The 23,719-nt window shown below is 37.0% G+C and overlaps 1 protein-coding gene across 6 annotated transcripts in view; it reads right to left on the bottom strand.

Annotated features, from left to right (window-relative positions):
• Positions 1 to 455: 455 nt before the first annotated feature.
• The window catches only part of LOC126483613 (retinoic acid receptor RXR), a 141,425-nt gene continuing 118,161 nt past the window's right edge, over positions 456 to 23,719 (bottom strand). For 5 of the 6 annotated variants that reach the window (XM_050106655.1, XM_050106656.1, XM_050106652.1 and 2 more), the window contains 4 exons: positions 20,539 to 20,679; positions 19,756 to 19,897; positions 14,760 to 14,984; positions 456 to 6,036 (listed from right to left, as the gene is read on the bottom strand). In XM_050106655.1, the coding sequence (XP_049962612.1) occupies positions 5,786 to 6,036; positions 14,760 to 14,984; positions 19,756 to 19,897; positions 20,539 to 20,679 (759 nt within the window). In that variant the 3' untranslated portion in view covers positions 456 to 5,785. The remainder of the gene's footprint in view (positions 6,037 to 14,759; positions 14,985 to 19,755; positions 19,898 to 20,538; positions 20,680 to 23,719) is intronic. The other variant, XM_050106653.1, reaches the window with a different exon arrangement.

Below are 23,719 nucleotides of genomic sequence, written 5' to 3'. Positions count from 1 at the left end.
AGTTCACAATAGTGTGGTGGTTTACAAAATGACTGGCATTGCTGTGCCCTTAACACAGCATGCCATGAGAGAAAGGCCAAACACCAAGTCTTATAAAAAAAAAAAACTGAGCCATTTTTCCTGTCTAACTTTTTGAACTGGGACAAAATAGTGAATTTATGCATCTTCAGGTTATTAAATGATTGTTTTGGTCCATTATTTTGAAAACAGTGATACATTAAAGGGGTCTGTGCTCCTGGAGCTGAGGAGCAGGTCTCAATGATAGTGATTATTATTATTATGTACAATGTAGTGCAAAACAAGGTTATCACCACATTTAGTGAGATTCAGCCTTTTTTCCTGTAAAATAAAGAAAGTAAAAAATACGAGGTACTTCTTTCAGCACAATGTTAATCTGCCTGAATTATATCTTTTGTATACATTAAAGTTACCACTAAAAATAAGAAGTGTAAACATTAATAGCTAAACATTTTATTCTTGCACAGAATAACAGATTAATGTATTTGATCAAAGTTAACAGTAAAACTTGTAAATCCAAGTAACATCAATAGCATTTTGTAGTTCTTTAAAGGTTTTTACAAAGTGATTCTTATATCTTTTCTCAGCATTAACGTATTATTAAGTCCAGAAAATACACAACAGTATTTTAATACATATTGTACAAAACAGGAAGACAGTGGAAAAACATCCACAAAACTATATAAACAGCACAGCACTGAAATGCATCATGTGTAATGAACTAAGAATGATAAACTTCTTTTTACATAACATGAACAGATATATTAAACAAGTCTTATGCAATATATTCATTTGATCAAGTCTGTGATTTTAAGCCTACAGGAAATTCTCAGACTATAAGTATCTCTCTCCATTCCAAAACAGGCATTTCCTTTTCAAAAACCCAATTACAACAGTATAAAAGAATTGCACTTCAAAACAACAGACTGTATATCCCTACAAGCGAGCCACTGATTTATTTCATGGGCTAGAAGTCCTACCAAAATCAAGCTGATAAATCATGGAATTTGAACTGTAATTAAAGCCTTTATTGTTTCAGTATCTCTTACTTGCCTCAGTATCTATTTGCAATATTTTAAGGTTTCCAGAATGAGTACAATATTTAAACTTCGTGATGAGTTTTTTATGGCATGATCATGTCAGTTCTCATTGTCCACAGCAATTCTGACAGCATAAATACTTTCAATGGCAACACGTTACAAGTATCAAAGGATGCAAAACAAAATGCACAAATTATTAAATTTTGCATGGCTTTCTGCAAAGGCCATCAGAGCTTTCATGACTCTAGGATATTATAAACTCAGTGTCTTCTTTATAATAATGCAGGGCTCTCTTAAAAGTACATACTGAATAGATACTACATGCCAGTGCCGTACTTGAAAATGAATGCACTTTCTCCATCAACCTCATTAAACACCTGGAGTATGATCTCTGATGACTTCTGATAGAATTTGAAATTTTCTGTCCTCTGGAGAATTTTACCTGAAAGACTGAATATTATCTAATCTATAAATATTTTACTTTTGTTATACTGCTCTGCGTAAGTCCTACCCTTAAATGCTTGCCAATATCTCAACAATCTATTATATATTAAGATCAGAATATAATTGTTTTATAACATTCATGAAGTAATTTTATGTGAACATTTGGCAAATGAATGTTTACATGAAATAGTACCACAAGAGGATTTTAGTAACAGCCACAATTCTGCATAAGTTCTACAAGTATTTCTTCCTAAATGACTAAATGAACATGATGTACCATTACATAAGGTGTAGCTTAATGAAACAGAATTATTCAGACAAAATAGGAGTGAAACCTATCTTTTACAGATGTATTTCAACACATATACTAGTTATTTCAAAGCAATTTCCTACAAAGTAACACACACCTGACATATCAGAATTGATCCTAGACTACAAATATTTGTCCTTAATGGCAAGAATGACAAATTTTCCAGTGGAATGTAGAACTACTATTTGAACAAATGTACAAAATATTCATTGAATTATGTAGATGACATGTGATCAGAAACATCCATTAAATTTGAAGGGTGTGCTTTAATATCAATGACAACCTTAATGACTATTGTATTGTATTACATGCCAGTTGAAACAAGTACGTTATCAAGCACAAATTTATTACATTAAATGGAACATTTATTCTGAAAATGACACTCAAAAATAAAAGGCCAGTCTAACTTACAAGCACATGAAATGGATGATACACAAACAAACAATAATAATAAATAGAAGATATAAGCTTTCCCTCCAATTTTCCATGTTTCTCGCAGGTTTTTGTTGTTGGAAAATACATTCTTTTGTTTACTATAGCTACTTCATTTTTTCAGCTGAATGAAAGATAAATCTCTTACATCCATTACACTATCAAACATTGCTAACAGACAATTTTCTCTTTCCAGCAGTATCATCTCAAACCAAAGAGAGGTGTCTTATCAAGCACAAGAACAACAAAAGACAAGAAACAAAAATTTGAAAATGCAACCACTCACTTGTAGTCAACCAATAAGTGATGGGGAGGGGGACAGTAAGTCAGAGATAAGCCGTTTTTCATTGTGCACTCAGCACCTCACATACATCACCACTTAGACAACCAAATACATCCACCAACAGCAGCCACAACAGTGTCATCACAGCCACTATCTGGGGGCACTTTTTGTAGTTGTGTGTGAAAAGGTACGTCCACATGATGCCTTTTTTTCTGTTCAAGTTTGTGCAAGAGTTTACATTTCCAATAGCACAACTATGCCTGTGCTTTTGTGCATGTGTAATTTCCTCAAAGTGAAGGCTGTGCATGAAAGTCCATTGCTTTCCAGGTTTGGTGGAAATCTCTTGCACTGCTCAGCAAATGACAGGCAACTACGGTCCATGTGGGTTTCATTGTGTAGTGTGTTGAGGTTATGTTGACTCCACAGAAAGCACGGGGAAATTTATAAAATATTACAGACAAAGATACGTCATATGGAATGCTGCTTCTAAGGACTGTTTCAATAAAAATTTGAGATGTGATGCCGTGAGTTTCAAGTATTAGATAAAAAGTCTCCAATCATATTACTGTAAAGTAAGAGACAAGTCTCAAAGTAGGAAAACAGAGAAGCAGCACCTTACAAATTTATGAAAAATGCATATGAAAACTGTGGACAAATATTCATGTAATGGCGACTTAATAGCACAGTTGGGGAGCCTGGCATCTGAACAAAGGAGAAGATGGAATAAGTGGCTTTGCTCAACCACATACTAGGAACTGAAAAGCAAGAACACTGGTAATACAAAATTGGGAAAAACAACTACCCTCTAGTCTATTCTTGGGTCTATGGCATTACTGAAATTGTCAGTCAATCTTTATATAATAATTTTTAATTGAAGTTGTGAGAACAACTTTTTATAAAATTAAATATAAGTGACTCACTGAAAGACAACCTTCACAGAATGACTAAGAACCTCCCTTAAGCATTTCTCAGTTTCAGGAATAATCACGGAAATTGTTTTTTTATGTGAAATTAATAGCTCAAACTGGTCTGTAGGTCTGTATTTTCCAGCCAACGAAATGTTATTGCCAGCCTTACTCTTACAGTTACCAAGCAGAAAATCTTAAATCTTGCTGTGACCTCATGAAATTTGCAAACTAAATGTTGCCATCACTTTGTATTTCTTATACATCTGACATTTAGATACTGTTTTACACACAGTTACCCTGTGTGCACTTCTTCTGTCACCTTTCATCACAAACACAGCACAAACTGTCAAGCAATGAAATGGATGTATAGGAAACATGCAGACACAAAGACACGCATGTGTACATGCGTTCTTTCCACTAATTTTTGCACTTGCACTTTTGTTCGCATGCCTCAGCAGCTCCATATCAGGAAAGAGGTATTCTGTGGACATACCTTCAGAAAAAGTGCTTACACTAGAAAAAAGCAGTAGTTTCAAAGCTAGTGGCATCTGTATGTTGTTACACATCTGTTTGTGCATTACATCACTATGCATAAGAGGATCAGTTGCCATTCCTCATTATTGTTTCTTGTTTGCACTCTGGAATTACCAGACTGTAGGACAGTAAATTTACTAATATGGCAAAAGTTGATCTTAATGTAGTAGATCTTAGCAGAGGACAACAGTACATAACACAACAACACATGCTTCATCTTTAAGCATAAGCAACATATACTTGAGAGCGTTAATTGTAAGACACAATACAGAAGTTCTGAAATAGCAGTCACTTAAAAATCACTGCAATAATAATCCAAATAACACCCTTCCTACGGTTCTTAAATACGACTGCAATGGGAATATCTTGCGACTACTGCTGAAGTCCCTCAGCATGCTGAGAGAAAACTCTTTCAGCAGATAAGCTAAGACACTAGTGTACACAGTGTGTAACCGGCGTAAGTGCAGATATTTTTATTTGTGGTATCTTAATATGTACATACAGCAGTGTGTTGGTTGTTTTTCTCTTTGTCAAACAGTCTTCCCACAAACAAGTAACATGATTTACTACCTGATGTTTTTTGCACAGTTGTAACTGCACCACTAAGTTGACCACACCTATCAATGTAGACTAACCATTTTGTGTCCACACATCCGCACTTCAACACCTGACCTGCTGCCCAGGGAAAATGAGTATTAATGGCTTGCTCTTGCCACACGTAGTTGGAGGTACTAACCAACCTAAAAACATATGTCTTATCATAGCTAGAATTATTAGTCTGCAAATGACATACATACTGATGTGATATTGTTCAGTACACTGACTTCACTAACCAACAGAAATATCTGCATTTATACCCTTTACACCCTGTATAAGGCCAGTCAAAATGTAATCTGCACGATCTCCTCTTATATGAAATTCATTAACTGCTTTATGGGTTTATGGAGCCACTCTGTGGAGTTCTAGCTCGGTACATGTGAACTAGGGAAAGTTGTCTCAGCACATCCCATATCTTGGTATACCAAACCAGAAAACTAACTGCAGTGGTGTACAAATGTGGTCTTTTGCAATGAGCAGGCATGCTCAGCTTCAATCAAGTAACGTTTCAGTTTACCTCTCAAACTAGTCTGTAGCTATTGAACTATACCACAAAGGAGAGAGAATTCCAGTAATTAAAATACATTTTTTGCTTTCCCTCCTCCAATTCTAATTCCCACAAAATATAAATACAGCACAAAGAATGACAAACTGTATAAAATGGATACATAAACAAATCCACTGACAATATTATAAAGAAAGTCTAATGTTACCTGTGTAATGAAACACGTGAGTTTATTATACCCATCCTGAGTCAAGACATAAAATGAATATAATATACAAGAACAGATATGCAGAAAACATTCTAATGCACCTGTCAGATGATGAAATATAGTCTGTTTGAGGGTGGCAACCTAATGCCTTAAGCATGTCTGTTTCTTGACCTACAAGTGAAATCTGAAGCACATGATGGACCATCCTGCTACATTTTTGTATGACTGACAAATGAACATGTACTAGATAAAACTGAGAGACCCACAAAGGGAACCAAATTTATAAATTTATCTCAGTATTTTGAGCACACATTTACAATGGAAAAAATATAAAAACACTTCATTCAAAAAATAACGCATTTCTATTGAAACTGTTCCCTCATAAAACCAACTGATAAAGCATGAAGTGCACAACATGATCCATTGCCAATTTAATTTCATTTGAGCATATTTTAAGATCTGAGTTTGGACAGACAAGTCTCTTCGTTGTATCAACAGAAAGCGAATTATGAATCCGAAGGCGATTCAAGCATCTCCATAAGGAACGTATCAATTGGAACATCTCCAATAAGGCGAAAGAAAAACAAATGCTCCAAACACTTAAGGCCTATGGAACGTAAAGAAGGCAGACGAAGCAGAAGTTTCGCAAATCGTCCTGGTTCGTCAGGGTGTGTTGTTCTAGTATATTCTTCCAAAGCTGCATATACTTTTTCACGAAGAAGTTCCACCTCCTGGGCAGATTTCAAACCCCTCACCTCTGCAACAATATACAGAATTTATGAAGTGTTTCAGGAATAAAACATGAGTGCATAAAATATGATTATAAATGAATAAACTACAACACTTCTACAACAAAATGAACACATTATGAAGGGAAAAATTTTTAAAACTGAAAACAACAGAGTAACAACACATTTAAATCTATCCTCATTATGGCAAGAAGCATGGCTATGTCCACAACAAAATTTTTTGATTTAGGAAATATGAAATCTTTGTTGGAGATAACAGCTGGTTAACAGTAGATTGGAGGAGGAGACAAGGGGTAGGGGTTCATCTACATCTACATCTACATCCATACGCCACAAGCCACCTGACGGTGTGTGGCGGAGGGTACCTCGAGTACCTCTATCGGTTCTCCCTTCTATTCCAGTCTCATATTGTTCCTGGAAAGAAGGATTGTTGGTATGCTTCTGTGTGGGCTCTAATCTCTCTGATTTTATCCTCATGGTATCTTCGCGAGATATATGTAGGAGGGAGCAATATACCGCTTGACTCCTCGGCGAAGGTATGTTCTCGAAACTTCAACAAAAGCCTGTACCGAGCTACTGAGCGTCTCTCCTGCAGAGTCTTCCACTGGAGTTTATCTATCATCTCCATAACGCTTTCGCGATTACTAAATGATCCTGTAACGACGCGGGCTGCTCTCCGTTGGATCTTCTCTCTCTCTCTTCTATCAACCCTATCTGGTACGGATCCCACACTGCTGAGCAGTATTCAAGCAGTGGGCGAACAAGTGTACTGTAACCTACTGCCTTTGTTTTCGGATTGCATTTCCTTAGGATTCTTCCAATGAATCTCAGTCCGGCATCTGCTTTACCAACGATCAACTTTATGTGATCATTCCATTTTAAATCACTCCTAATACGTACTCCCAGATAATTTATGGAATTAACTGCTTCCAGTTGCTGACCTGCTATTTTGTAGCTAAATGATACTGCAAAAAGCCTCAGTGAACTTCCGATGTCATCCACAAGGTCATTTATGTATATTGTGAATAGCAACGGTCCTATGACACTCCCCTGCGGCACACCTGAAATCACTCTTACTTTGGAAGACTTCTCTCCATTGAGAATGGCATGCTGCATTCTGTTATCTAGGAACTCTTCAATCCAATCACACAATTGGTCTGATAGTCCATATGCTCTTACTCTGTTCATTAAACGACTGTGGGGAACTGTATCGAACGCCTTGCGGAAGTCAAGAAACACGGCATCTACCTGTGAACCCGTGTCTATGGCCCTCTGAGTCTCGTGGATGAATAGTGCAAGCTGGGTTTCACACGACCGTCTTTTTCGAAACCCATGCTGATTCCTACAGAGTAGATTTCTAGTCTCCAGAAAAGTCATTATACTCGAACATAATACGTGTTCCAAAATTCTACAACTGATCGACGTTAGAGATATAGGTCTATAGTTTTGCACATCTGTTCGACGTCCCTTCTTGAAAACGGGGATGACCTGTGCCCTTTTCCAATCCTTTAGAACGTTACGCTCTTCTAGAGACCTACGGTACACCGCTGCAAGAAGGGGGACAAGTTCCTTCACGTACTCTGTGTAAAATCCAACTGGTATTCCATCAGGTCCAGTGGCCTTTCCTCTTTTGAGCGATTTTAATTGATTCTCTATCCCCCTGCCGTTTATTTCGATAGCTACCATTTTGTCATCTGTACAACAATCTAGAGAAGGAACTACAGTGCAGTCTTCCTCTGTGAAACAGCTTTGGAAAAAGACATTTAGTATTTCGGACTTTAGTCTGTCATCCTCTGTTTCAGTACCATTTTGGTCACGGAGTGTCTGGACATTTTGTTTTGATCCACCTACCGCTTTGACATAAGACCAAAATTTCTTAAGATTTTCTGCCAAGTCAGTACATAGAACTTTACTTTCGAATTCATTGAACGGCTCTCGCATAGCCCTCCTCACACTACATTTCGCTTCGCGTAATTTTTGTTTGTCTGCAAGGCTTTGGCTATGTTTATGTTTGCTGTGAAGTTCCCTTTGCTTCCGCAGCAGTTTTCTAACTTGGTTGTTGTACCACAGTGAGAGAGAGAGAGAGAGAGAGAGAGAGAGAGAGAGAGATATTTCGGGTTTAGCATCGCAGAAGCTCGGATTAGGCAGCATTTGTGTGAAGTGATTTACGGAAATCGAGGAGAACTTATATCTGAAATGGCCAGATGGGGATTGCAAACTCCATCCTCCCAAATACCAGTTCAGTGTAGAAGCCAATGTGTCACCTCCCTTGGTGTGAAAGAGAGGGGGGAGGCAAACAGAGGAAAATCTGAGAATGTGGAAGGGATGGTTGACGCATGCAGTGGAGGATAAAACAGACACAGAGGAAATGCAGAACAAGCAGTTTAAGTGATTACTACTACTACTACTACTACTACTACCACCACCACCACCACCACCACCACCACCACCACCACCACCAGCACATTAAGCATGCGCAAGACATTTTTTCGGATGCACATTCATTTGTAACAATATATTCCAGTTCTGTGATTGGTGCAACATTATAACAGATAAAACCCAAGCATGTGAATTACGAAGAACACAACCACGATTTTCGTAACATTTTTCTCTTTCCTACATTAGGTATGCAGATATATTTACAGATATTGTCTTTTCTCTATCCTTAAAACCTCTAACATGCTCTCTCTCCCCTCTTTTTCTCCTCTAGTCTTGATAAAATGGACTTCCAGCGTAATGCCAAAGACAACGTTCTCATATTCAAGCCCCAATTCACAGCAATTATTATATTCCTGTAAATATGGCCAGTCAAGCAGTAATGCCTCCTTTTCTTTCTCCTTAAATAAAGTGTGTTAAATGAAAAATTTGTGTTTGGGAGTATTCTGCAAAAATGTTTCTCCAATCCACTGCAGTAGTAACTTTGTGTGTCAACAGAGGCCAATACTGCAGTCACTTACAAAATGGCCAACATCAATGTTCATACAGCTCTGCGATAAAATTCTTGGTAATAGAAGGTGAAAAGCTTGTTCACATTCGTGAAAGAATGGTTTGTGGCTGTAACAAAGCTGAAGAACAATCATCATTGGCTGACGAAACACAGAGCAGCAGGCTGGTGACTACTGCGACTCCACACAACATTCAGTGAGTCTACAGCATCATTCGCCATGACTGCCTGATGACTGCACATGATTTGTGTCACATAAACCCCCCCCCCCCCCACCCCCCCCCCTCAACAAAGGCAGTGTGACGACGATTACTCAACAGCTGGGATACTCAAAGGTTTGTGCAACCTGGGTACCAATGCAAGACCACACACCAGCCATCATACCACTGAAGAGATTGTGAAAATTGGATGGGAAGCCTTGCCTCATCCCCCATACTGCCCTAACCTGGCACTATCAGACGTCCATCTGTATGAGCTTCTAAATGCTCATCAAGGGATTCACTGCAACAACGTCTGTGTGAAGTGGCTTCAGAAGCAGGATAATGCACTTTACCACATTGGAATAAATTTCCTTGTTAAAAGATGGAGCTAAACTGAGAAAATGGATGATGTTGAAAAGTCATAAATTAATCATAAACATTGTGGTTTTGAACCTGTATAGTTGCATTTGGGGAAAAGAAGGAGGAGGAGGAGGAGGCAGCATTTCTTTTTGACTTACTCTGATAACCCCAGTGTATCAAGACCACTCACTAATACACAAATGAGAATGAAAGTTGAGAATTTAGAACATATTACTTGTTGTTGTTGTTGTGGTCTTCAGTCCTGAGACTGGTTTGATGCAGCTCTTCATGCTACTCTATCCTGTGCAAGCTCCTTCATCTCCAAATACGTACTGCAGCCTACATCCTTCTGAATCTGCTTAGTGTATTCATCCCTTGGTCTCCCTTTACGATTTTTACCCTCCACGCTTCCCTCCAATACTAAATTGGTGATCCCTTGATGCCTCAGAACATGTCCTACCAACCGATCTCTTCTTCTAGTCAAGTTGTGCCACAAACTCCTCTTCCTTCTCCCCAATCCTATTCAGTACCTCCTCATTAGTTATGTGATCTACCCATCTAATCTTCAGCATTCTTCTGTAGCACATTTCGAAAGCTTCTATTCTCTTCTTGTCTAAACTATTTATTGTCCATGCTTCACTTCCATACATGGCTACACTCCATACAAATACTTTCAGAAACGACTTCCTGACACTTTAATCTATACTTGATGTTAACAAATTTCTCTTCTTCAGAAACGCTTTCCTTGCCATTGCCAGTCTACATTTGATATCCTCTCTACTTCGACCATCATGAGTTATTTTGCTTACCAAATAACAAAACTCCCTTACTACTTTAAGTGTCTCATTCCCTAATCTAATTCCCTCAGAATCACCTGATTTAATTTGACTACATTCCATTATCCTCGTTTTGCTTTTGTTGATGTTCATATTATATCCTCCTTTCAATTACTTAAGGATTTAAACATGGATAAATTTCTAGGTCCCAGTTGTTCTTAGTGATATTAAAAACACTGAAAAGCCTCTGCTTTCACAAAAGTGCAACTTGTGGTCTACTTTATATAATGGTTGGTTTATAGAATAAGCAATTTAAAATAATGAAGATAGAGAAGGTGGAATGGTTGCAACGAGGCTACCAATTTTGCCACTGGCTACATTTTAAAATTTTGGGCAACTACTTGACCTTCAATCTGTTTATGGTTAATTTTGCAAATGCAATAAAAAACGGAGTGCTCAAATTCGATTACAATGTTCTTCTTGTAAATGAATGTGCATTTACACACCATGCATTCCAACTCTCCACCTTCACTTCTGCCATTTCTCCAACAATATAGCAAGTGCTCTGTCTCTATTGGAAACAGCTATACAGAATCAAAAATTGTGACAGTGAGAATTACAATACTGGACAAAGGATAACAATGAAATACCAAAAATGTAACAGGGAAACAGTAAGAGAAGGTAACAATCACAGACAGATAACAAAATAAGGTAAGGCAAATACTGTAAAAGAAGGTCAAAAAGCCAGTTTAGTGAACTGAAGAAGACAACACTACTTACGGCAGCAACCTCTTTAAAAGAGTTTGGCAAAGAACATGGCATGTAGGTCGTCTTGCTCAAAAGGAAAAATCAGCTGCCTTGTTCATGTAGAACTCCATCTGTGCGTATTACTACTTGCTTCTGTATCTCATGGCATACTACCCGCGAGTCTCAATTAAAATTTTCAGACTGAGAGATGTGACAGAGCTGTACAAAATCAAATAAAAATTGCTGGAAAATTATACAAGGGACGTCAAGGGTGTGAGAGAGGTTTATTGGAGGAATAGAGCATGAAACTGCTTGGAAGTATGCTACAAATTTGTAAAATAATCAGAAGCAAGATGCCCCACCTCCCTCACCACCCAGGCGTCAATACATTTCAAGGGTGTAAGGAGGTTTATTGGAGGAATGGAGCACGAAACTCTGACTTTTTTAAATCATATCCCGAGACGAGATCATCTCTCACTGATACCCTTTTCACATATCCACTATATCCTTGTAAAACCACACGAATATATCACATTATCACTGTATATCAAAGTTCTTACTCCTGCAATCATTCCTCTACTAAAACCTGCCTCAAGCATCCAAACACCACTACTTCCTTCAATCTTATCCGTGGTAAATTCTACACCATCAGAGATAGAGCAACACTTGAAACCACTCATGATGTTTCCCATGTAATTTGACTCAAGAGATCTGAACATTTGCTACACCACATGCGCAATTTGTATCCTCCTTGAACACAGGGTGCAGAAACTGCTCTCCAACATATCCTTGCATCATCCATGACCTTTATTAATACTGGAACAGATGGACTGTGTCTCTTGGACCCAGGCAGATTTTGTTTTCAAAATATTTGTGAGAGTATATGGTTTATGAGTAAGCCATTCACTGTAGCTTTCACTTAATGTTCCCACAGGTCTCTACCTGTTTCATCATTCCTCTTTGTTAGCCATTTGTTTGTTGACACGGTAAGAAATGTACTCTGGGTCTCAGACCCAGTTTGTTTACATTAGCTTTTTCTACTTATGCACTTGTTACTCTATCTGCCTGAAAATGGCTAGGCAGCACACACTGAATGAGGAGACAACTGAAGAACTGTTATTCGAATGTGATAATGACGATTCGGACGTAAATCACAATTTAGTTCCTGAAAATGATCATGGCACATGAAAGTGATATGAGCGATGAACAGCTGGACAGTGAAGATGGCACCATGATTCCTGTCAGAAATGCGAGTACACTTACACATCAACAATCAAGATTCTCTATCAACTAGTGTGGTTGGTTCCAGTCCCTATTCCACGGAACCATCACCCAGCGATTTGTTGAGAGACAGACAAAGTAAATGCTGAAAAATGTTCCCGATGAAAATGTCCGTACTAAATCTCGCAATATAATTACACATTTACCTGGTGGCAGTGTAGAAGCCAGATATGCTAACACCATTGCCAAGGCCTGGAAACAGTGCATTAACGACAATTTGCTCGATTTGGTAATAGAAAGCACAAATACTTACATGGATCACATAAAATCTCTTTTTAAAGGTTGACCCAAATACTGAAAAAAAGATGAGTTCAAGGTATTTTTTGAGAATTTTATACATTTCTGGCATTCTTCACAGAGGCAAAATGAACGTGGAAGAATTTTGGGACACTTGTGGCACAGGGACAGGAATCTTCCTTTCCCACAGGTCATTGTGAAGGTTCCATTTTCTTTTGAGATGTGTTAGGTCAGACAATAGTCACACAAGACAGAAACACAGAAAGAGTGATAATTTGGCACCTGTATGTGGTGTTATGGAGGGATTCACAAAAATCACAAATCATTAAACAAGATGTGACTACCTTACAGTCAATGAATTATTGTTAACTTTTTGGGGACATTGTCCTTTCAGAATGCTCATTCCTTCAAAATCTGGAAAGTATGGGATCAAAATATTTATCACAACAGATGTAAAAGGACACAATGTAGAGAATTTAGAAGTATATGTGGGACAACAACCTTCAGGTTTGTTCCCAATGAGTAACACAGCTGATGATGTGTTCAGACTTTTAGAGCCAGTGAAGAGAACAAGAAGGAATATTACCCTTGATAACTGGTTCATAAGCTACACTCTTGCTAGAAAACTTTTGACATTTTGTAATCTTACACTTGTTGAAACACTGCACGAAAATAAAAGAGAATAATCCTTTAGAATTCTTTCTTCCATGAAAAGAGAAATCCATTCATCCAAATTTGGATTTAATGACAATTTCACATTGGTGTCACATGTGCTGAAGAAAAATAAATGTGTAATTTTAGCATCATTAATGCAAACAAACAATAAAAACAGTGAAGAAACAGGTAATGTGAGTGGATGTAGTTGATGCGATGTGTTCAGAATATAATGAAGAAAGGCAAACAAGACAATGGCCATAGTGCATGTCTTATGCCATTGTGAACATTGCACTGTATACTACAAATGCATTTATACTAGCAAACACAAGACTGGATATATCAAGAGGGCTATTTCTCAAGCAACTGGGTTTGGAATGGATAAAAGGACACATGGGACAGAGCTAACAAAAAGACTCTCTTGGGGAACATTTGCCAACTGGCAGCGTGCGTATCTGGAATTACCCATGAGAAGGTTGTACCAGAAAGCAAATGAGGTGGTTGTTATAAACGCAAAGACAATACAACAAAATATTTTTGTATAAGTTGTGTAAAGTGGCTCCATCTGTCCCATTCGGTTATGTTATGTGAAGACTATGCAGAAAATACAGATCAGTTAACATGTATGTCAAAAGAAGTGACACGATTTTTTGTTAGCTTGTACTATGTGCTGAAATTGGTAAACAGTACTTTTGGGACTGCAGCTGAAAATTTAAGTCTTGCTTATTCCAGAAACCCTTCCTGCCTGTCTGTTGTAAGGGTTAATCCACCTATGTTTCTAGTTTACTTCTTAACTGTATTATGCATTGCACTCATTTTTTTCCTCTTTACCCCACATTAACTCTCAATCCACCCCTTTTATCACCTCTAAACTGAAGTTAAAACAGTTCTAATTAATGTACTATTTTTGACCTCCTATCCTTTTTTCTGACACTTTCTCTCTCCTCTTTTGCATAATATGTACATCTGTCTTAACCTAGGATTTCAGCACCTTGCCTTCTTTTCTCAATCCATCCAAACCACTCCCTCTTTGCTCCCTGAAAACGAATACAGAAGCTCCAAATGCTAGGATTAGTGCTTTCTGTTTTAAATATTTCCATCAGTAGTACTAGGAATTTCACCTCCTGAAGTTAATTACCGGACAGCCACTCTACTTGTCTTGCAATTTTAAGTATTCTCAACTAAATTTTCCTTTGCTAGAATTAATACTAATCTTATACGTTTTTACACTGCTAAATAAAAAGAATGGTAGCTGCTTCAATAACTTTTGATTTTCAGTACATGAGAAAAATTTTAAGAAATTGGTGGATTGTCTTGTGACCTGCCTTCACCCACAATTTTATGTAAAAAAGAAACTACTGCATATAGCAACTAACCTATCTTATGATACATGCTCCCCCCCCCCCCCCCCACACACACACACACGGAGGGAGAGATGGGAAAGAAGGTTTTTTTTTTGGGGGGGGGGGGGGGGCAGCAGGAAAGAAAGGTGTTTATAGAGACTATTTTCACAGCTCCCAAATAATGCTTACCTGGATTGAAAAGAATTACAGATCTCAAGCAGCCAAGTTCTGTTTTATCCATTTTCATTTCTCTCATCTTTGCCACCAATTCTGTCAAAACACGGTCAAATATTGTGCCCACTCCCGCTTGATGGGCAGAATTTCGATGCACTGTGAGTCCAGTGGCAAGTACTATACCATCTTTAACATCTACAGATCGATGTGAGAATGCTGCAATTAGCAGCTCATTCCAACCTGTAACAAAATAATTCCAAACTAAAAACAATGAATACATTTGTTAAACTGGCCAAAAATGTATACATGTCTTAATATAAAACAAATCAACATGAAGATGGAAATGTATGACAATTTTTCATTCTTACATTTATTTTGCCCTCAAATAATTATGTTTTTCTCCCTCATATATATACTGACTCCAATTTGTCTCATTCATATTATCTTTTCTGTTAAATATTCCAGTAGAACAGGCAATTTTTAAGTATCTCATCTTATTTAATGATCCACTTGATCTTTATTACCACATGCAAATAACAAATCCTCACAGCAGTCTTCAACTATTTTATCTTTTTCAGCCCACAGTTAAATGACTTGGATGTCCAATTAGTAAAACCAAAACATGACACTGAACTCTAGTTTGGTGTTACTTTATATGAATTTATGACTAATTAGGACCAACACATGCTGAAGCATACAAAATGACAAAATCATAAGCAATTATTATGGGCTGAGGAAATAAGAGCTTTAACTCCGACTTTCACTTATTGCACTGTCTTTTTTTTAATCACAAAAAATAACACAGCATGTGGAAATACATGTGTATAAACAATGACACAATTAAATGAAAGTACGTATGATGACAAACAATTTAAACACAATAGAAAGAAACATATTTTTCAGCAGAAATTTAGTTCTTAGTAATGCAACGGAAAATCCCAGCTGGAATGCAGTTGACGGTATGAGGGAAGTCAACCACTCACTAAGATTAGGAGTTTTACACCCAATGGCTTTACTGGAACTAGAAATGGAGCACTTGTTTCAACAAAAAAGGACATAGAAGTTTCTATGGTGTAGTTCCTTTGAGGGAGATCTCTAAGAATAAAGAGTTTTCTCATTATAAATGAGAGAGGAAATAGCTGAGGAAGTTTAAAGTAGTACTGTTGGACACTGCTTATGGAAGCGTCTAAAACTGACAAGCATTGTTAAGTACCCTAAGTGATCATACACTTGCGATATAATATGTTAAAAAGGCTTTGACGAAGATACTAGTTGCATTTTATGGCTAACAATTGCAAATAAATTACTAGTTGTAAATTTTATAAATGATAATTGACCATTTGCAAAATGTCCAAATACTTTAGTCTGTTAAAAAATTTAAGTCTATGAACCAGCTTATAAGCGGCAATTTATAAAATAAAATTAAGTTTCCTTGTTCTAAAAATGTATGAGTTTAGTCTTTCTTGGAATAAGAAATAATAATAAAAAAAAAGCAATTATCAGACATGTAAACTATTAACTCATATGAGGGTAGGTGTAACTACACCTATCAAACAGTGTTTGTCAAGATGATGATCTCTAGGTGAAAAATGGTAAAGAAAATTATCTGCGCGAGGAAAAAATCAAACATAAACCTTATTCTGAGAAGTACATAAATGGTAACACAAAAGCATGATATATAGTTAAAACTTGGGTCAGGATCAGGAAAACAAATTTTTAGCTTATATGTACTCTGTGCAACATATATTCTGCACAGAGTAATTATCAACCATAACAAGGCTCAATGAAGTACAGTTAACTCATGGAAATGCTTCCCATATTATGATCTACTTATAACCTGTTTTAGTCCATAGGCCTTTAAATAACGGTACCGTAAATAAAAAAAAAATTAATATCAGTTTTCTCTGCAAAAATGAACACTGATTCACTTCCAATCATTCTGTTGCAGTCTTTCTTATTAAATGCAACCGGTATTATGGAAACTATCCATCTGTATTCATAAACAAAGAGCAATGTTTCATAAAGCATACATGAAAACTGAAACAAAAATTTCAACTATATAATCATCTAGCACTCTTAATGATACATCAGCGGGGGCAGTCACTAGAAGATTTGATACCACTCTAACTACATACTTTTGGTTCCCCCACCGAGACCCCCCCCATTTGCACTGATGGTATAACACATTAATAACTGTTGCTAACTATGTAAAGCTTATTTACCAACTGATGCATGGACTGAAATCCCTTCATTATAAATTTATTACAAACATATTTAGAGACTCAGTAGGACAAGAAAGAAAAATGATGCTTACCATGTGAATTAAAATGAATTTACAAAAGCAATTCTTGAACTTTATAATTCAATATGCTCTATATGCTCAACTCTCATGCTTTTTATTTGTCTCTGTCAACTCAAAAGAAACAGTAAAAACTAAGCTGCTGCTAAGAATGAAACATATGTCCATCTCCCATTGCAAAGTTTCTCCAACTTTTAGCTAATACCTGAGTGTCCACTAATAACATAAATAAAGAGAAGCCTAGCAAAAGAATACGTATGCCATATTGTAAATACCTCATTTCTGGAGTATTTATTTTCCAATGATGTGCTGGCATTATATCTGGCCAATTAAAACCACTTGTATGTGTCACCACCGTAATTTCACACTGACCTACTGGCATCTTGAGATATACAGATTAGGTCACTGTTTGTCAACTTGACGGCAGTCAGAAACTTACTAGGGGTTTCATAAACTATTGTATCTAACTTCATGACAGCACGGGAATATTTTACTTGCTACACACATGTATGGAAGGAAACATTATCTTACTGATAAGAGAATTAATGAGGATAGTTATCTATAATAAGGGAAACACTGCCATGAAAATGGCTGCTAAGCTTACAATAGCATATAGCCAATGAAAATGACAAAAATTGTGGTGACTGAGTTGTTATTGGCAAGGTCTGATTAACTCGGTGAAAGCAAAGAAACGACTTCAGACATCCAATGAGAAGAAACACTTGTACTGTCCACATGAAAATCGTAATATGGCCGAACAACTGCACTTATATTAACAATCAACATAACAAGAGAAGCACACAATCCGAACGTACTCGTTCCAACTGTGAAGGTTCTGTAATTGTGCAGTCATACTTTCATGTAGAAAAGAGATAAGCACCTATTACATTCCTCCAAACTTACTTTGTTGCATGAAGTCAATCTATTGTTACCATAACAATTATAAAAGGGGTACTTTGAAGGAGGGAATCCTAACACTGACCAAATTGAGGATATTATGTGCCTTTAATTCTGATAGGTAACAATAAAACAATTTTTAAATGAATCTACTGACATAAAGAGCAACAGGAAACAAAAGTTAAGTTTACATTTTCATGTAGATTGGGAAAGTAAATGTGTGTGTGTGTGTTTAAAATTAAAATTCTGTCTTCATTAAAAGTGGCCTTATGAAACATCTGTCTACAGTGAATCAATGTGCTGTAAAAATCTGAATCTCTAACATGAAGATATCACTATCAACTTCCTGTAGTGGTGGAATTCTGATTCACAGATTCATAACATGTTAGTATCACTGAATCTTCTCCTTCTTTGCTTCAAGCAAGTGTGTAAACTGAAATGCTTGCAATATTGTTCTAATTCCTACTAACAATGCTGTCTCAGAATTTACAGTGCAGCACTATGAGGAATATGTATTTTAATGAAAATGCTGTTTATCAAGCTGACCCCCCCCCCCCCCCCCCATCCTCGTTCAGCCTTTAGTAATAGTGCCATGGTGTCGCATTATGAGAAATGAGCATTATAATTTAACTTGAAAGCTGTTATGTTTTGGTACTATTAAATGTAATTGTAAAGTTTCAATGATCACCTTCAAAAATAAAGTTATGTAATTAATCTTTTGTTTGTTTGTAGGTACATGTTTGTAGGCATGGTAAACATTGAAATCTTTGTGCCACAGAACCACAGCAATCCACTAAGAAATTGGAGATAGGCTATTACATCTTGCTTTGGCTCCTCTAATGATATGCAACAGTACTGTGGCATGGGGATTTCAATGTGTATAATGGCTGCAGACATTTACCTGCAAAACAAACTTTATTATAATAATTAAAACTTGATGACTATCCCTTGTATATGACCAGATTTCACAACTTTAAGACCTGTCAAGAATTTTATTTAAATAATTTGAATTCATTAACAACTTTTAAAATGTGCTTCAAATACTGCAGGTGAAGTGTATTGAACACTTTTAGTAATATCACTGTAATTCACAAAAAATTGAAGCTAGTGTGACTTTTGGCAGTGTTAATTTTTCCTCTGTTACAATCAGCCAACAAACACTCTTAACATCAGTAGAAATATGACCACAAACAATATGATATTTACTCTCAAGCAGGGCTAATTATTTTTAGGGTTTATTACCTAAACTAAAATCAATCTTCTTTTTATTTTCTATCCACACTGAACTTAGGAGTAAAATGGAGAAACCTCAGTAACTGGTTTGTGTGTAGCATCACTTAATCATTTAGCTTCAGGAGACCATCTAAATTCTTGAAATGCTAAAGGTAGGACAGCTTGTGAGAACTAAAGACAGTGTCAAAAACCTTTATGTACGAACATTGCCATATTACACATGAACATGCTTAAAATGAATGAATAACCATAACAACTGTAAGAGATGGGCATGTTTAGATAATTGTGAACTTCGGAACACAATCAAAATAATGCATCATATTTACTAATCACATGAAGATTTTGACAAATCTCTTTGATACACACATTACATTAAAAAATCAATGGTAATAACCTCCCCCCCCCCCCCCCCCTCCGCCATTTCCAAAGGACACCGGACCTGATGGACATCAGGATATCATAAAGATTCTAACTTATATGTGTGTCCTAGGAACTCTACTGGATATATCTGTGGAAGCAAAAATCATCACAGTCACCCATTTGCAATGACTAAATGTGCTGCTATAAAAATAGAGCTCTCACCTGCTCTGAGGAGGAGAACCTGGTCCTCCAGAGGTAGGGATGTGAAGTGCGGGATGTGTTTAGCCCACTCCACCAGCTGAAACAGTTGCTTGTTGGTAGCTTGGCAGATATTGGCAGCCTGGCAAATGTTATTCATTGTACTCTGCAACATTATGTTACAGTTATGTGCTTGAGAATATTCGTATGGTATCTACTCCCAGAGTATATGCTGTTTATGTTACACAACACCTATGCAACTTACAGAAATCAAGATCTCAGTAGTCAGCAAAACTAAATAATGCAGTAAGATTAAATCAAATAGATACATAAGATAACAAGACTATACTCAAAAGCAGTGAAAATTGCACTGTGCTAGGAACATCCTAAATTCTCATTAAAAAAATATTTAACCCACAGACAGGATTTCTTTTTCCTTTTATTCTATTCTTCCATAAGAGTTAAAAGAATGAAATTCCACTTCTGAAAGACAAATGATGTTTACACTGCCTTATTCAGCACACAGCACTTACAGATTGTCACTACAGGTGAGCATTGCCCGTTATTTACACTCAAATTTAATCGTAAACCATATGTATACACTGTGTCTAACATATATTGTGCCACAGCCATTATTACTGTATTTGCATAAATCAAATGTGAATACTTGAACTTAATCTTTAAAAAAATACAATATGTAGGATGGTATAGCTACATTATTAATTATTGGCAACTATCTGAAAATAAAGAAAAATAATGTTTATAAAAATAAAATGAAGCAACTTCCCAACCAAGCAAGAAAATTACCTCATATTCCACTTGGTTTTCTGCTTTGCACTCCACTCGTTTTTCAGCTTCGAGAATGCGTTCAACAGGCATGTCTGTATGCAGGCTGCTTGTTGATTCAACTTCATTCTGATCACGTTCCTTTGTTCGCTGCCTTTCCTCCTAACCAAATAAGGCATTATTAATATTAAGAGTGCAATGTAGGCAATTTAGCTATCTACAAGGGCTTCACATTAGCAACAACATTATTAAGAATTAAACATTTTCCCAACTATGCCGTCTTTAGATATCTGAAGACTAAATGATAACCAAGGACAAGGTATTGCAAAATTGTATCATATAAGAATCAGGCCTCAGAGATTCTGTGTGAAAAAAGTGAAAATACTGAACTAACTCAAGTACAACAGGTTCATATGAGAAACAAAAACTCACTCTGACTGCAGTTTGAGATACATACACCAAATATTTTTAAAAAATCAGAACATAGCAAAAATATATGTTCAGGGTGTGCAGGGTGTATACATAGAGAAGGAAAAAAAATTCCCGGATCTCCAGGTTAAAAATACACTTTCTCCTGGGTGAAAATACAATTTTTCTGTGTTAAGCGACAATATACTTTCCCTTGGAACTATAAACCTTTATCAATCTGTTGATTAGGAAACGAACCCTAGGGAAAAAAAGTGTGTTTTGGAAAGATTTTTGATGTGCAGCAACATGTATGCTGCATATTTTCGTATTACTTAAGTATATAGTCGAATTCCACCAAACAAAGAACATTAGTTTCCGAAGTATTGAAATCGAGATTGCGGTGTGCTTTTGAAAGCCAATCATAACTCGTGTCATGTGATCTCGTCAGCCGATGATAGCAGATTTTCGCCATGTTCACATGGGACTTCCAAAACCAGATTTCGTAAAGCGATTTCCCAATACTGCATTGGGTGGTCATGGAAACACTTTAAAATCGATTTTGGCATTCCACTTCTGGTTGCCGGTTTTCCAATTCTGCAACCGATTTTTGCTCCCTTGTAAACGCAGCCGGTATTTAAACGTGCTTGGGCTGTCAGGTTTCGTCTGGTTTTTAAAATTTTCAGCTAATGCTTTTTTAAAGCTGATTCCAAAATTCGGTTTTCGTCTTTTGGAAGATGTGTCGCAAGACCACAGGATACGTGATGCAATCAGCCTATAGCAACATCACTGTTAAGTAGCACAAACACACAAATAGGAAAAGTTAATGGTTTAAATTAATCTACACAGTGTTGCTACAAGAAAAGCTAAGCTTTCACAAACAATATTTGACTTTTATGCATGTGTTACACTTCAATAAATCACACAAATGTGCCAGTAAAATTTTAAGCAATGACATAAATGTCTGGTCTTCTGATCTTGAAATTCTTCTAAGTGGCTGGCCCTCAAAGTGTTTAGCTTTAGATGAGACTCAAACCCGCTGTCATTTAAGAAATTCAAAGCAAGTTCACCCACACAACATAATTCACGTTCTGTAAAATGAAATGTACTTTGAAAGTAACACTTTTCAAACCACCAATCGCAATATTTTCCCGTGACTTGTCAGAATTCTTTTCAGCAGTTGTCAGAGAGTGCTAGAAATCAGTGTTACTGTGCATGTGTAGCTACGATGATGAAGGTAGCCCGTATGTTCATACATATAAAGCATTAAGAGATCTTACATTACATCATTAACGATACAGGCCATCAGAGGGTACTCTAAGAGCATCGGAATTTCGTAAACCATACAAAAATGCATGATTTGGCTTAAAGGGCACATTCGTATTTCCAGATTTACAAAGAAGTAGGCCCCAACCTGATATTAAACCTTTGAGTGTTGTTTTCGGGATCCAAATTTTATTGGAGTATCAGTACTGTTATTATTTTACGTTGCAAGGCAATTAATCCCTGACTGCCAAAAACCTGGAAACAAAATGAAATCACAAAACTGAAACTAATAACATATTTTAGCTTTTCATAGTTATGTGAATGCAAAGGCTCCCGGCCACAGAAATACGTTTTGTTTTCATTTGGCTTGAGAGTTGTAAATGAAGAGGAAACAGCAAAATCACCAAACGTAAACACGATTCACATGGAGACTACTACCCACCCCACTACAACTCTGACTGCTCTGCAGCTTGGGTGCACCAGAAAAATTTTTCTGGTTAGCATCTGGCTATTGCTGATACAGCTAAGAACCGCACTTCTAGCAGTCACAAGTGGGAGAAGGTACTGCTCGTATGTGACACTACTTCGCATGTGCATAAGCCAGCAGGTAACTGTTCAAACGAACATAATGTAAACTCTTGCGACGTCACGCTCATCTAAAGATGTTTTTTGTTATGAAATATTTTAATGGCAGTAATTTCATCAAACAGACAAACAAGAGTCCTACCATGACAAAGATACACAACAGGGAGAATATTGGACACCCATGAAGTATCTCAATGATGTGACAATCAGTCTTGAAAAGGGAAAGCTATTTTTTGCTTAGTATTTAAATATTTCACAGTAAACTGGACACCATGTTGGGGGACATATTGGGTTTGACAAACTATCTACTAAATATGTTCTGGACAGGTGATTTTCTGTGGGATGGATGAAGGGAGTGAAGATTGGAAAGGAGAATAACTACAGAACATAATAAAGCTGTTAGAATATTTTTGAAGAGACTCAGCATAATTGCAGATAAATCACATGTAAACTATAGGGAAGGGTTACCAAAGATGATACGATACCTTTGGTTTTTGAATATGAAGAAAATATAAATGTTGAAGTAAGTTAGAGGTTTTCTGTCTCCCTCACATGACTTTCCTATATCTATGCCACTCTTCCCAGTGCTCACGTCTACATTACTGAGGACCATCATGTTATTTGAAACTTCCTGGCAGATTAAAACTGTGTGCCCGACCGAGACTCGAACTCGGGACCTTTGCCTTTCGCGGGCAAGTGCTCTACCAACTGAGCTACCGAAGCACGACTCACGTCCGGTACTCACAGCTTTACTTCTACCAGTACCTCGTCTCCTACCTTCCAAACTTTACAGAAGCTCTCCTGCGAGACATGCAGAACTAGCACTCCTGAAAGAAAGGATATTGCGGAGACATGGCTTAGCCACAGCCTGGGGGATGTTTCCAGAATGAGATTTTCACTCTGCAGCGGAGTGTGCGCTGATATGAAACTTCCTGGCAGATTAAAA

The sequence above is a fragment of the Schistocerca serialis genome, chromosome 6, assembly GCF_023864345.2.
Source record: "Schistocerca serialis cubense isolate TAMUIC-IGC-003099 chromosome 6, iqSchSeri2.2, whole genome shotgun sequence".
In the NCBI taxonomy this organism is placed as follows: Eukaryota; Metazoa; Arthropoda; class Insecta; order Orthoptera; family Acrididae; genus Schistocerca; species Schistocerca serialis.
Note: the sequence above shows the minus strand (reverse complement) of the source record. Positions and strands in the feature narration are given on the sequence as shown.